At 44.3% G+C, this 13,863-nt stretch overlaps 1 protein-coding gene across 1 annotated transcript in view; it reads right to left on the reverse strand.

Moving 5' to 3' along the window:
* LOC146783063 (dnaJ homolog subfamily C member 3-like) overlaps window positions 1–7,840 on the reverse strand; it is a 206,076-nt gene extending 198,236 nt beyond the window's left edge. The window contains exon 1 of the mRNA XM_085639056.1: window positions 7,668–7,840. Coding sequence (XP_085495182.1) covers window positions 7,668–7,836 — 169 coding nt within the window. The 5' untranslated portion in view covers window positions 7,837–7,840. The remainder of the gene's footprint in view (window positions 1–7,667) is intronic.
* Window positions 7,841–13,863: the final 6,023 nt, after the last annotated feature.

Here is a 13,863-nt window from a genome sequence, read left to right on the forward strand (position 1 = left end):
TATCCCATGTGGGTGTACGCTGTCCAATTTTTTCATCCAAAAGCTCTCGCTGCAATAAGAATTTTCTGTTGTCGCGTCCTTCTGTTTTTTGTACCACTTCGAGGATTAGGAATCGTAATTGGCTAATGTTGTGGTGGTTTTCATGGAAGTGTTGTGCCACAGTTGACTTGAGTTGTTTACTACGTATGTTGGATTTGTGTTCATTGATTCTCGTCTTTATTTTTCCTTTCTGTTTTTCCCACATAAATTTTGCCACATGGGCATTTGATCAGATATACTACGTTATTGGTATTGCAGGTGGCTGTAACCTTGAGTTTTATTGGATTCACATTTCTTGGGTGAGTTATGGTTGTGCCTGGTATGATATTATTACAGTTGTTACAGTTGTAGCATGCCATGGTTCCTTTGAAAGTGTTAAGGTCAACTTTATTGGTTTGCTTGAGCGTTTCTCCCAGGTTTTTGCTTCTGGTGTATGCGAATGTGGGTAGTTCTTGGAATGAATTTTTGAAGTCAGGTTCCATGATTAACATTGGACAATGTCGTTTGAACATTCGCATACACCAGAAGCAAAAACCTGGGAGAAACGCTCATGCAAACCAATAAAGTTGACCTTAACACTTACAAAGGAACAATGGCATGCTACAACTGTAACAACTGTAATAATATCATACCAGGCACAATCATAAATTCACCCAAGAAATGTGAATCCAATAAAACTCAAGGTTACAGCCACCTGCAATACCAATAACGTAGTATATCTGATCAAATGCCCATGGGGCAAAATTTATGTGGGAAAAACAGAAAGAAAAATAAAGACGAGAATCAATGAACACAAATCCAACATACGTACTAAACAACTCAAGTCAACTGTGGCACAACACTTGCATGAAAACCACCACAACATTAGCCAATTACGATTTCTCATCCTCGAAGTGGTACAAAAAACAGAAGGACGCGACAACAGAAAATTCTTATTGCAGCGAGAAAACTTTTGGATGAAAAAATTGGACAGCGTACACCCACATGGGATAAATGAACGCATTGAATTTGTTTGTTATCTTTGAATCGGTTTTATATTGTTTTTTTAAGTTTTTCAACGTTATAAACTTGCTTTGATTCACCTGTATCTCTTTTTAAACATTGCACATATTGTTCACAATGGCATATGAATACACTCCATGATGGCCCCCAATGTTATTACACATTAGTTATACTAACACACTCCAAGATGGCTCCCAATGTCATAACTTAGTCCTTTCACTATGTCACTCACACAAACGAATCCCAACAAATAGACGTTTTTAGGTCTCGCCTGACCCAGTACATGTGCTGGTCTGGCGAGACTTATTGAGAGGGCTCCAAAAAGTGCTACCAGGCCAGCCTAGAGCTACAGTGCGCGGGCGCGCGCGCGCCGTACTTTACCGCGATTACTTTCACTTTGATGTTTGATCGTGATCGCGATCACTTTCGCGGCCGCTTGTTTACTCTCTTTCTTGGGAGTTGCTCTCCGCTTACACTTGCTGTCCGAATTGCTTCTGCCACCTAATCCCCTTCCCATTTGGCATGTTTTTTAAATTAATGTATTTAAACCATCCCTACGTTCTATCCCTTGCTGGTGCCACTGAATGGCTGACTCTCCCCGTCCTGTCCACTGTTTTTCCCGGGATATCGCAGGCACCTCAACTCGCTTTAAAAAATAATTCATAATCCCCCTTCACCCAGCTCCTTTATTGCTCCACACTTCAACCACAATTACGGCAACCTGGCCCTACTTCACTTAAATGGAACCCGCTCGCATCTCTTAAATTGCCCTCGCACCCCCATCACCACTTGCAAATCTGTCATCATGCTCATAAGCTTAAAAACAAGCATTGGCATAGCCAATAGGTCTCGCTTTTGGAACCTTATAAGTGTTTAGCCATGCAACAGTTGCATAACTAAATACTTACAAGGTCCCAAAAGCGAGACCTATTGGCTATGCCAATGCTTGTTTGAATTGTATTGCACATACCAGTAACGAAAATTCTCCACAACGGAGCACTGATAGGATTAATGGCATGTAACGGCATGAACTTTATTTATTAATATTTAACCTCGCGTAACACACGGATTCGGTTTCAGAACGGTACGGCGCGATAATTTTCAAACAGCTTAACGGCAACACGTTCTACCTCAAAGTATAACGCACAAAACTAACAGCCACTTAAACCATCACCGGTAACTTGTTTTTTATCACGAACCGGTCACCAGCTTTCAAACCGTTAAACATAACGAAATACTATGGGAATATATTTGTGGATGCTAAACACTGTTCACTCGTTTTAATCACACGCTTCGAAAATGCCATGACACTCCCTTTACCGCGCACCATAATTTGAGCACGCTTTTCAATAAAACTTGCACTAAGCGGCGATCGCACTTAAAACCCAGTTGAAATTTATTATTTCTATAATACACTTCAGTCGCTACTTCCAATGTAACTTCTTTCATAAATTGACAAACGATAGTATGGGAATAGTCTAAATCTGATTACCATAGCAAATATATCAGCTAAATGTGAGAAAACCTACAGAATACTTTACGCAAAATATATTATCGTGCACAGTTGTTCATGATACTTATATTCTTACTGCAGGACTAATCCCTGACGAAGGGTATTCACACCCGAAATGCATAGGAAAAAATAGTCCATAAACAAGAAAAATAAAAATGAATAAAATACATTAACTGAAATCCAACATACCAAGAGTCGTCTCAAATATTTGAAAGAAAGATTGAACGGATCAAAGCTGAAGTGAGTGCCGAAATTATGGTCCCGCCCTCCGCTCAATCGGCACCAATGCCGCGGCGGACCAGTGCAGGGACTAACAATGGCAAGTGTTGAGGATAGGCATTAAAGGTAAGATAAGAACTTGCAGTTAGACCGCATAAGAAATTAAAAACAATGGTCTGTGCAAATAGCAATAAAACATTTAAAAGTAGACTGTGAAAAAGCAAACAAACTTTAAAACTATGTCATTCAGAGCTTAAAATCTCTAAGCGCAAACCTTCAGCGTGGCTGCCTGCTAGTGCTTTCCTCATACCCCACTGCGAGAAGTGTTTTCCCCATACTCCACAGCTAGGAGTGTTTTCCTCATACCCGACTGCTAGAAGTGTTTTCTGTGTACCTCCAACCCGACTGCTAGAAGTGTTTTCTGTGTACCTCCAACACGACTGCTAGAAGTGTTTTCTGTTTACCCCATACACCACTGCTAGAAGTGTTTTCTGTTTACCCCATACACCACTGCTAGAAGTGTTTTCTGTTTACCACATACACCGCTGCTAGAAGTGTTTTCTGTTTACCACATACACCGCTGCTAGAAGTGTTTTCTGTGTACCTCCTACCCCACTGCTAGAAGTGTTTTCTGTTTACCCCATACACCACTGCTAGAAGTGTTTTCTGTGTACCTCCTACCCCACTGCTAGAAGTGTTTCCTGTTTACCCCATACACCACTGCTAGAAGGGTTTTCTGTTTACCCCATACACCACTGTTTGAAGTGTTTTCTGTTTACCTCATACACCACTGCTAGGAGTGTTTTCTATTTACCTCATACCCCACTGTTAGAAGAGTTTTCTGTTTACCGTACACACCACTGCTAGAAGTGTTTTCTAATTACCTCATACATCACTGCTAGAAGTATTTTCCGTTTACCTCATACCCCACTGCTAGAACAGTTTTCTGTTTACCTCAAACTCCATTGACAGAAGAGTTTTCTGTGTACCTTACACCACTGCCAGAAGTGCTTTCTACCCCACTGCTAGAAGAGTTTTCCGTTTACCGTATACACTACTGCTAGGAGTATTTTCTGTTTACCTCACACAACACTGTTAGAAGCGTTATCTGTCTACCTCATACCCCACTGCTAGAAACGCATTTCCAGCAGAAATGCGTATTGTTGCTTTGCCCTTCATTACTTGATCATTTTATGTATCGCTAGGACTTGGTGTACCTTTCTTCCTGCATCCCCCCCCCAATCTATTCTGTTTGCTTACCCCTTACCCTGGAACCTTGTTAACTGAGGGTGGAGACTTTGCTACATTTTGCACCTTCACTCAGACAACACACAAAGGCCACCTATCACTTGTTGGTCTCAAGCACGACAGTAGGGGTTTCAACCATGTCCAACCGTTGGTTACTTTCTCATAGTACTGTCTGCGCTGACCACCACTGTAGGCCACTGCCTCATGAATACTGTTCTCTCCTTACTTTTTAGTGCATCAAGCACTCTCTCACACTAGGGACACTCTCCTTCCTTCTCTGTATAATCAAAGCATCTCCTTCTTGGGTACAAGGGTTAACCCTTCTCAGCACCATGGCCATTCTTGAATTGCTGTGGACCACCGACCTTTCTCGCCCACCATGCTGCCCCTCCCCACCCATGTAATATGGACACCAATTCACATTAGGAGCACTTCCAAATCTCCCTGCGGAGGACCACCTGCCCCACAGCCCTCCCCTTGTATTGTGGGCACTGCTACACTCTACCTCTCTTTCCTCCTGTAATGATGGTAACCCGGCATGTCCCTGTAATGGTGGTAACCCTGCATGCCCCTGTAATGGTGGTAATAGGGTGACCAACCGTCCGTAAATTTCACGGACAGTCCGTAAATTGGACCTCACGTCCGTTGTCCGTGAAGATCCTTTTTACGGACGCCTTTTGTCCGTAATTTTAGGCATTACAGAGAACAGATCTGTTCTCCTGCGAGAGGCCTCAGCTCCCCTGATGGGGCCGCCTCGCACTCCTCTGAGTGCAAGAGCAGCCCCACACCGCCCATTGTCATTCTGTGTGGGGCTGATTGCCACATACAGAATGACAATGGGTCAGTCTGGGCTGGCACAGCATGTGGTGGCCTCCTCCTGCCTCAGTCCAGGCAGAGCATTCTGTCACATGGAAGTGCAAAACGCCCATGCTGCTGCTACGGGAGAATCCAGTTAATCGAAGGAAGGCAGTGAAAGAAGTTCAAAGGAAAGGATTATAGTTATAGTATAGCAGCCATGGTTGCTGATTTTTTATTTTATGCAACTAACAACCATTGACAAAGCCAATAGTTCTGGCTTGTTGTAGGTGTAACGTTGCTTGTTCTAAGTGTAACGTTACTTGTTGTATTATATATCTGGATGCAATGACACAAGCAACAAAAATACCAGTCGGGCGGCACATTATATTAAGCACAGATTTTTAGCTTATGTGTTTTAAGCCACGCATTTTATTACATTAAATATCCTTTTGGAGAGACCCCCTAGTTTTTACATCCCACTTAAAGCTCTGGAAACACCATGTCACAGTCGCCCCACGTCCAGGCACTGTGCATCATGCATGACTTCCACTTTTTCAGATTACCTAAGTGCAGGGGCATAGTGAACCCTGCCCCTCCCCACCCCACCCCTTGCTTTAGGAACTACAGCGAGGGTGGAGTTCTTGATGGGTCTCATAATTAATGTGAAAAGGTGAGTGAGTAAGTGAAGGGATGGATGGATGGATGGCTGGATAGATGAGTGAAATGATGGACTGATGGATGAGTGAAATGATGGATTGATGGATGAGTGAAAGGGTGGATGACGGGTGAGAGAATGGGTGGATGGATGAGTGAAATGATGGATGGATTGATGAATTGATAAGTGAAAGGGTGGATTGCTGGATTGATAAGTGAAAGGGTGAATGAATGGACGAATGAGTGAAAGGGTGGATGTAAGGCTGGATGAGTGAGTGAAAGGGCGGGTAGATGGACAAAAGGATGGATAGATGAGTGAAGGAGTGAAAGGGTGGATGGATGAGAGAAAAGATGAATGGATGAGTGAAAGGATGAATGATAGGTTCAATGGATGGATTCATGAGTGGATGAGTAGATGGATGGGTGGGTGGATGGAAGGATGGATGGCTAAGTGAAAGGGGAATTGAAAGTGAAAGGGGGATGGGTAAATGGATGGCTGAACGGGGGAATGGGTAGAAGGATGAGTGACTAGATGGATGAATGAGTAAGTGAAAGGATGGCTGGATAGGTAAATGGATGGATGAGTGAATGGATGGGTGGAAGAGTGGATGGATGAGTGTACGGATGGATAGGGTGAAAGGGTGGATGATGGATGAGTAAAAGGGTGGATTGAGGGATGGATGAGTGAAATGATGGATGGAAGGATACGTGATGGATAGGTTTGTAAATGGTTGAATATGGACATGGATGGGCACACAGATGGAAGGACAGAATGAATGGTGAAAGACTGAATGATGGATGAAAGTATGATTACACATTGTAAGCCCCATTATCTTAAGCAACATTTCCTATTCATTGACTTTCACATTTATATGAGTGATTGTCTCTATATAATATGTGTGTGTTGTAACGCACGCCAACACTCTGCCCCACATACTTGGGATGAGTAGCACTATCGAAGAAATTAAATACACATGAGAGAGGCTCTATGTGAAGATGAGGGGCGCCATTGGAGGGTGGTATCAAGGCCGGACTGGCCGGACCGGGCATCAGGTGTTTTCTCTGGGAGCTGGAAAGGTGGGGGCGGTTTTGTTACCACAAAAAGACCTGCACATTTGCTTAAAGCTGCGCGCACACTGACAAACCATGAAGTACCCAATTGTCTCAACCTAATATAAACTTATTTTCACTTGTACTTTAGTAGTTGTCTATTTACTTACTTATATACTAGTGCGCAACCTTCTCTGATGTGTCTGTAAAACGTACCTTTTGTCCTGAATTTTTGTCCTGAATTTTGACCCCTTGTCCTGAATTTTTACACTCACTGTCCTGAATTTGCACCCATGTCAGTTGGTCACCCTAGGTGGTAACCCTGCATGTCCCTGTAAAGGTGGTAACCCTGCATGTCCCTGTAATGGTGGTAACCCGGCATGTCCCTGTAATGGTGGTAACCCGGCATGTCCCTGTAATGGTGGTAACCCGGCATGTCCCTGTAATGGTGGTAACCCGGCATGTCCATGTAATGGTGGTAACCCTGCATGTCTCTGTAATGGTGGTAACCCTGCATGTCTCTGTAATGGTGGTAACCCTGCATGTCTCTGTAATGGTGGTAACCCTGCATGTCCCTGTACTGAGGGTAGCCCTGAATGCCCCCTGTATTGATGGTAGCCCTGCCTGCCCCAGTAAATAGGATGCCCCTGCATAGAGGGTACCACTGCATGTCCCTGTGACGATGGCAACCCTTCATGTTCCTGTATAGAGGGTAGCACTGCATGCCCATGTAAAGAGGATGCCCCCTGTAATGAGGGTACCCCGGAATGTCCCTGTAATGATGGTAACCCTGCATGTTCCTGTATAGAGGGTACCCTTGCATGCCCACGCACTGAGGGTGCCCCTGTAATGAGGGTGCCCATGTACAGAGGATGTTCACGCACTGAGGGTACTCCTGCATGCCCATGTATAGAGGATGTTCACGCACTGAGGGTACTCCTGCATGCCCATATATAGAGGATGTCCACGTACTGAGGGTACACCTGCATGCCCAAGTACAGAGGATGTCCACGTACTGAGGGTACTCCTGCATGCCCCTGTACAGAGGGCACCCCTTCATGCACCTATATATAGGATGCCCCTGTGTACTAAGGATCCCCCTTGGAGCCCCCCTGTGCTGAGGCCACGCCCCTCCCCCACTCACCGTCCAGCTGCAGGTCCAGCAGCACGCAGAGCAGGGACACGGAGGACAGGACCCCGCTCAGCCGCCGCCTCTCGCCCTCCATCCGGGCTCCTCTTCCCGTCACCCTGGGACCGGCGCATGCGCGCTCACTCCGCCAGAATGACAGCAGCCGCGCACCGGCCCCGCCCATCCGCTCGCCGACTTCCGGCCTCTTAGCGCGTGTGGGTCACTGATTGGTTGAGGCTTTCGACACAAATAAAGGACAAGATCTACGATTACTATGAGCGTTCCGTAGCAGTGTTGACAAACTACGCACGCGCAAACCTCGTTGGGACACTAGAGCGTCACTGCAAACATGTCCGCTTCCATGTTAGGGGAATTCAGATTGCTTCTGTGTGACATTTTCATAATTTCAGTGTAATGCTGAGTGAAATTCAACGACTCTGAGTGACCCTTTCTTGCGCAAGCAATGAAGACGAGGAGAACATACAAATATCAGAAATTACACCCATTTGGGCTGCTAACATTTCTAATAAGATCTTAAAACTGCTTCAAAGCACCAGAAATGGAAAGGCACTAACAGACATGACACACACAGAGACTCCGTCCAGGCCCTCCACGTGGGACCCGGCTGTAACTGAAACAGGATGTGAGAAAGGCCCCAGCACGCTTAGCCTCTTAATAAATGAGGAGAATTACTAATCATGACGGGCTGACAGAGTGACTCGGCCACCAGACTCGGGGTGCACCTGCAGCATCACGGAAGCCCCAAGAGACTGACAGGCTGCACATTCAAAACAAGCACTGAACATGCAATAGGTCTCGCCTTTTATTAACTTAAAGCCATTTGCTGTGCGATACAATACCATTAGCAAAGCAAATGGCTTTAACTTAATAAAAGGCGAGACCTATTGCATTTTCAATGCTTGTTTTTCCTTGCTTGCACCAAGGCACTGTGTGCAGTTTCAGGCTTCCAGGCTCTTTTTTTGGAAAGTCTACAATAATGCCCCTAACACCTCATGGTCTCCTCATCCACTCTATATCTGCACCATGCTATTGCCGTGTTTGTTAAACACTTCATGGGCCCACTGTTTACCATGCTCTGAAAACATCCCATAAAATGTAATTCACATAAGTAAGTTCTCATTCTGTCACTGGAACTATAAACTGACGCAATTATTTGAAAGGAAATGTCAAGTTCAATGGAGAAGCTCTGAGGTCATGGTTTTCATCCGAAATAGTCTTCACAGTGATAAGCAACTAGAATGCTTTTGTTGTACAGTGCTTAGAACAAGCATCAGTCCTTCTCGCACATACAGTTTTGTGGGACTTCGGAACTACAGATTTGAAATACATATTTGATTTGAAAGACATGTCTAGCAGTACTACATTATTATCAAACCAAAGTACATGAAATAATGTCATGGCATCATAACTATTAGGTTATCTCATAGGAGTAGTAGGAGACATACACACCTTAAACTCAAGATGAGCTCTGAGGAAGTTACATCTCACATCTTGACTACGAGGGCATCCACTGTAATTGTTTATTCATCTTTTATTGAAAATTGCAGACTCAAGCATGTTCATAAATAGTGACTGTTGATAGACCTATTGGACAGCTCCCTAACCCCCGCGCTAGGGGGCGCAGCGGGACCAGCAGCCCTCACTCTACAGCACGGGTACACGTGCAGCACTTGTGCCACTGAGATCTGTGTACTGTGTTTCTTTCTGTGGAGACCCTCGCACCAGGAGTGCTGTGCGTGACACCACTGAGGCATTTAAACATTATAGGGAGAATAAAGGATGCAGTGATAAAAGGCGATGATTCACCAAGACGGTCACATAGATTTAAAGCGCACCCACAATTACTTAAGTTGTTTTCCAGCCACTTTAAAACACATCAGTGCACTATTAATACAACTAACATTTTAATGTAGCACTTGCTCACGCTGTCTGGCGGCTTCTTAGCGCTGTAACTAACAGTCAGTCAGTCAATCAAGCTTTATTGCGGTTAGATTTACCATAAAAGCACATAAAAGTAAGACAACAGTACAATAGGACAAGCAATTCAATTCATACATGTAATCTCAACTATATAGATGATTGTTAAACATATCCTTAAAATTTTAAAAATTTAAATACTATCCAGAATTTAAAATTGTTAAATAATGATCATTATAAAAGGAACAAAATACGATCTTTTCTCTCGATATCCGTGAGACTTAATGCTAATATATAGCAGCATTGTTTATCAAGTTCCTTCGAATTATCCACATTGAATGCAAGTATTTAGCTACTGCAGAAACAATCACTGTGTTAGTATCAGTTTTTAATATCCTAAAAAAGGCCAAATATTGCTTTATACCCAGGTTTTTGCACAGCTGAATTATCCATTTCTTCCTAATGCAAGCATATACTGGACAGAAAAGGATAACATGTACGGGAGTTTCTTCCTCAGTTCGACAACCTGGGCAAGGACGTGCCGGACCCCCTTTCCACCTGTCAATACTATGATAAAAAGGCAAAGTGCCATATCTAAATTGCAAATAGAGCTTCTTTGCTAGAGTGGGTTGTATTGCATCAATCTCAGGCTCAAAGCTGTAGAAGGACTTAACGTCCCAAAAAATATCAGTTAAGCTTGAAGTTTTTACTGAGCGAAAGAGATTCCTTAAATTAGATTCTTTTACAACACTTGTCAAGGTTTTCTTGGAAATAGCTGGGCAGGAAGCCTCAGGATTTAACCAGAGTTCCTCAAGCCCGCTCGATGTAAGTAACTGTCTTACAAAAGTTAACCAAGGGATCCTACCAGATCCTAATGAAGCCATGACTACTTTGAGCTCCTCCTTGTAATTGACCAACTCAGGAATGCTCCACAGGCGCTTCCAATAAAGTAAAGGCCGGACAGTAATAGCGTCTGCAATTGGGCAGACATTCAAATCTAATCTGAGCGGAGCCAAGGGAGTACTTTTTGGCAAGTCTAATAATTGGCTTATAAAATTATTTTCAGTTATTGATAGGTTACTTACTGGTGTGTGTCCCCAAAGTTCCGCCCCGTAAAGGGATGATGCCCTTGCTTGAACTTTAAAGATTTCAAGGGGGGCACTTATTATTTTGTGGGTACTATTCTTCTGTACTTTTAGGATGCCCCCAGCTGCTTGGGATAGTTTTAGGTTGGCCTTGGCCACTTGTGGACCCCACCCCATTTTATCATTCAAAGTCAAACCCAGGTATTCGAATGTTGGGACCCTTTCAAGGGGTCTGCCTTCCATCATTGGATGGGGGCAGTTAACAGTATTGGCGTTAAAAACCATATACTTAGTCTTATTTATATTGACCACCAGGTTCCTTTTAATGCAGAATTTGGAAAACTGGTTCAACACCCGCTGCATCCCCATTGGGGATTTTGAAAGCAGCAGTGTGTCATCCGCAAACATTAGAGCGGGAAATCTTCTGGCACCCAATTTGGGGGAGTCAATGTCGTTTATAGCTAAGAGATCTTCAATAAGCCCGTTGAGAAAGAGAGAAAACAAGGTTGGGGCAAGCACACAGCCCTGCCTAACGCCTTTCTCATTCGGGAATGGTCCAGTTAGCTGACCTTGTCTGCCAAAACGAACTCTCGCAAACGTGCCTCCATGTAAGATCTTAAACTGATAGCATAGGTATGGCGGAACCCCCATTGTTAATAAGATGGTCCATAACTGGTTCCGGTCCACCATATCAAATGCGGACTTTAGGTCGACGAATGTAAGATATAGGCTACCCCCTTCCAAGACCACACGCTTCCAGTAAAGAACTTGCAACCGGAATAATTGGTCAATTGTTGATGTTTTGGCCCTAAATCCCGCCTGTAGTGGCGTCAGAATGTTATTATCGCTGGACCAAATCTGTAATCGTTGTAACAATAGCCTGGCGTAGATTTTTTGGGTCACATCAATAAGGCTAATCGGCCTATAATTAGAAGGTTGGAGCAGAGAGCCCTTCTTGTGAATTGGAATTATCTCCGCCCCCAGCCAGGTACTTGGGAGTGGTAGCCCCTGCAATATCCCATTAAATAGTACCCATAGGTATGGACCCCAAACTATCGGTTCTTCTCTATATAAATCACCTGGGATCCTATCAAGTCCCGGTGCTTTGTTAGGCTGGATACTTGAGATGGCCGACTGTACTTCCACCAATGTAAATGGTTGCACTGGCCACATAGGATCCGGGGCCAATAAGCTCGGGGGGGCTTCACTTGTACATGTAGGGGAAAGAGAGTAAAGATCTTTAAAATAAGAAGACCATGCTTCTTCAGATATATTTGGAGTTATTGTAGACCTGCCTTCAGATTTTCCAGTGTGGACAAGGTTCCAAAAGGTCCTTGGGTCCTTTGCCACGAGTGCAGATGTAATAGCAGCCCAACGGTCTGCCTCCCATTCTAATTTTGCATGTTTTAGCATTTTCTTATATGCTTGTCTGGCTTCTGTGACACTAGATCTATTACCTTGGCTTAGGGCGAACAATAATGCAGCTTTCGTGTCCCTACAACACCTGTTAAACCATGGATTCTCGTCATTGCGTGGTTTAGGCTTAACAGAACCCTTCTTATAGAAATTGTCCTTTAGTATTGCGACCATTTCACTATGGATATCCATAATTTTACCCATATCAATGTCCAAAGAATTAGTGAGGGTGGGATTTGCCCTTTCGAGCAGGGGGGTTACGTCTCGATATAATTTTGCCTTGGATTCGGTAGATGATTTCGCGGCCGCCCATCGGATTCTTCTCCCACCTTGCACTATTCTTAGATCACTACTTAGGGTACTAACTGTAGCACTATCCCCCCTGATTAATTGGAAATCCATCTCAATTATCAGGGGATTATGGTCACTTTCAATACGAAGAGGAACGCTAAAATCTAAAATTTTTGGCCACAGAGCCAAACTCGCCAAGAAATAATCTATCACAGATGTATGCCCCATGCCACTATAAGTATACTGGGCAGGGGTATCACTCTGGAATCGACCGTTACAGGCTCTAATAGAGAACGTATAGGTAAGGGAAGTCAACTGAAGGACTAAAGCTGTCCAATTTTTAACAGGATAAGCATTGGGGGGCAGAATTGACCAAGTTTCATCTTCTTCCATTGTGATCGGTGGGACCCCTTGTAATGGTTCAAAATGACAATTGAAGTCTCCTCCGATCAACAAGGCAACATCACCCCCAAGCGAGTGCAATAGGGTGGTTAATGAATCCAAAGTTTTGGATGTTCCGCCCGAACGCACTGGCCGTGAGTATATGTTGATCAGAGCCAATTTTGGTGTTTCTTTATGAGACATCAGGATGCACATGAGATCAGGACTGCTTGTATCTAGCCTTTTCAACGTGAATCCAAGATGGATACCCACCCATATACACAACCCCCCTGACGGTCTGCTTCTCGAGCCTTTTATTGCAGATTCCGCAAAGGTTACATAGCCCAATCTATGGGTAGGACCTACCGCCCACGTTTCCTGGAATAAACAGATCCCATGAGAATCCACGAATGTACACCAATCCGGGATGTCTAAGTTAGATGTGAGGCCCGCTATATTCCAAGATAAGATTTTTAAGGTCCCTTTTGTCATTGCCTGCTTATTTCCCAAACTACCCTCGTGACAGGATCCAGCAAGGCCGTGCACCCCAGGGCGGACTGAATGCCGATCTGTGTGCAGGCGAGGGGTCCGAAAATGTGGGACAAAAATAGATTTATCAATCACAGGGGAAGATGGACCATCCCCTAACTCCCCTGTGGTTGCATAAGGCTTTTTCTTGGGCATCATTCTTACTTCTGTAGGGGACAGAGAGTTAATTGCGGTGTTTACCGCCCCCATAAGATCCCTTCTGATAATCTTCGAACTTCCTTCCCTTTTATTAACATCTGTTCGATGGACCAATGGGGGGCTGGGGGGCATGGGGAGTCAATCCACTTGATCCAACAAGCTGTATCTATTGCTTGTTGGAACTCCCAACACTTCACCCCTAACTTGTCCACCCCTGCTTCTGTGTACATAATCACTCAAAAATCAAAGGGAGGGAGAAAGAAGAGGCTTAGGTCCACTCAGCTTCCTTATCTCAATATATCAAAAATCAATAGGAGAGTGGATCACTGGTCCTGGGAGAACCAGGGTATTGCACGGTCAGTACTAAGTACTGTTTTAAGAAACCCTCATTCACCCTACCATGACCATCAGAT

Source organism: Triturus cristatus, chromosome 12 (assembly GCF_964204655.1).
Source record: "Triturus cristatus chromosome 12, aTriCri1.1, whole genome shotgun sequence".
NCBI lineage: Eukaryota > Metazoa > Chordata > Amphibia > Caudata > Salamandridae > Triturus > Triturus cristatus.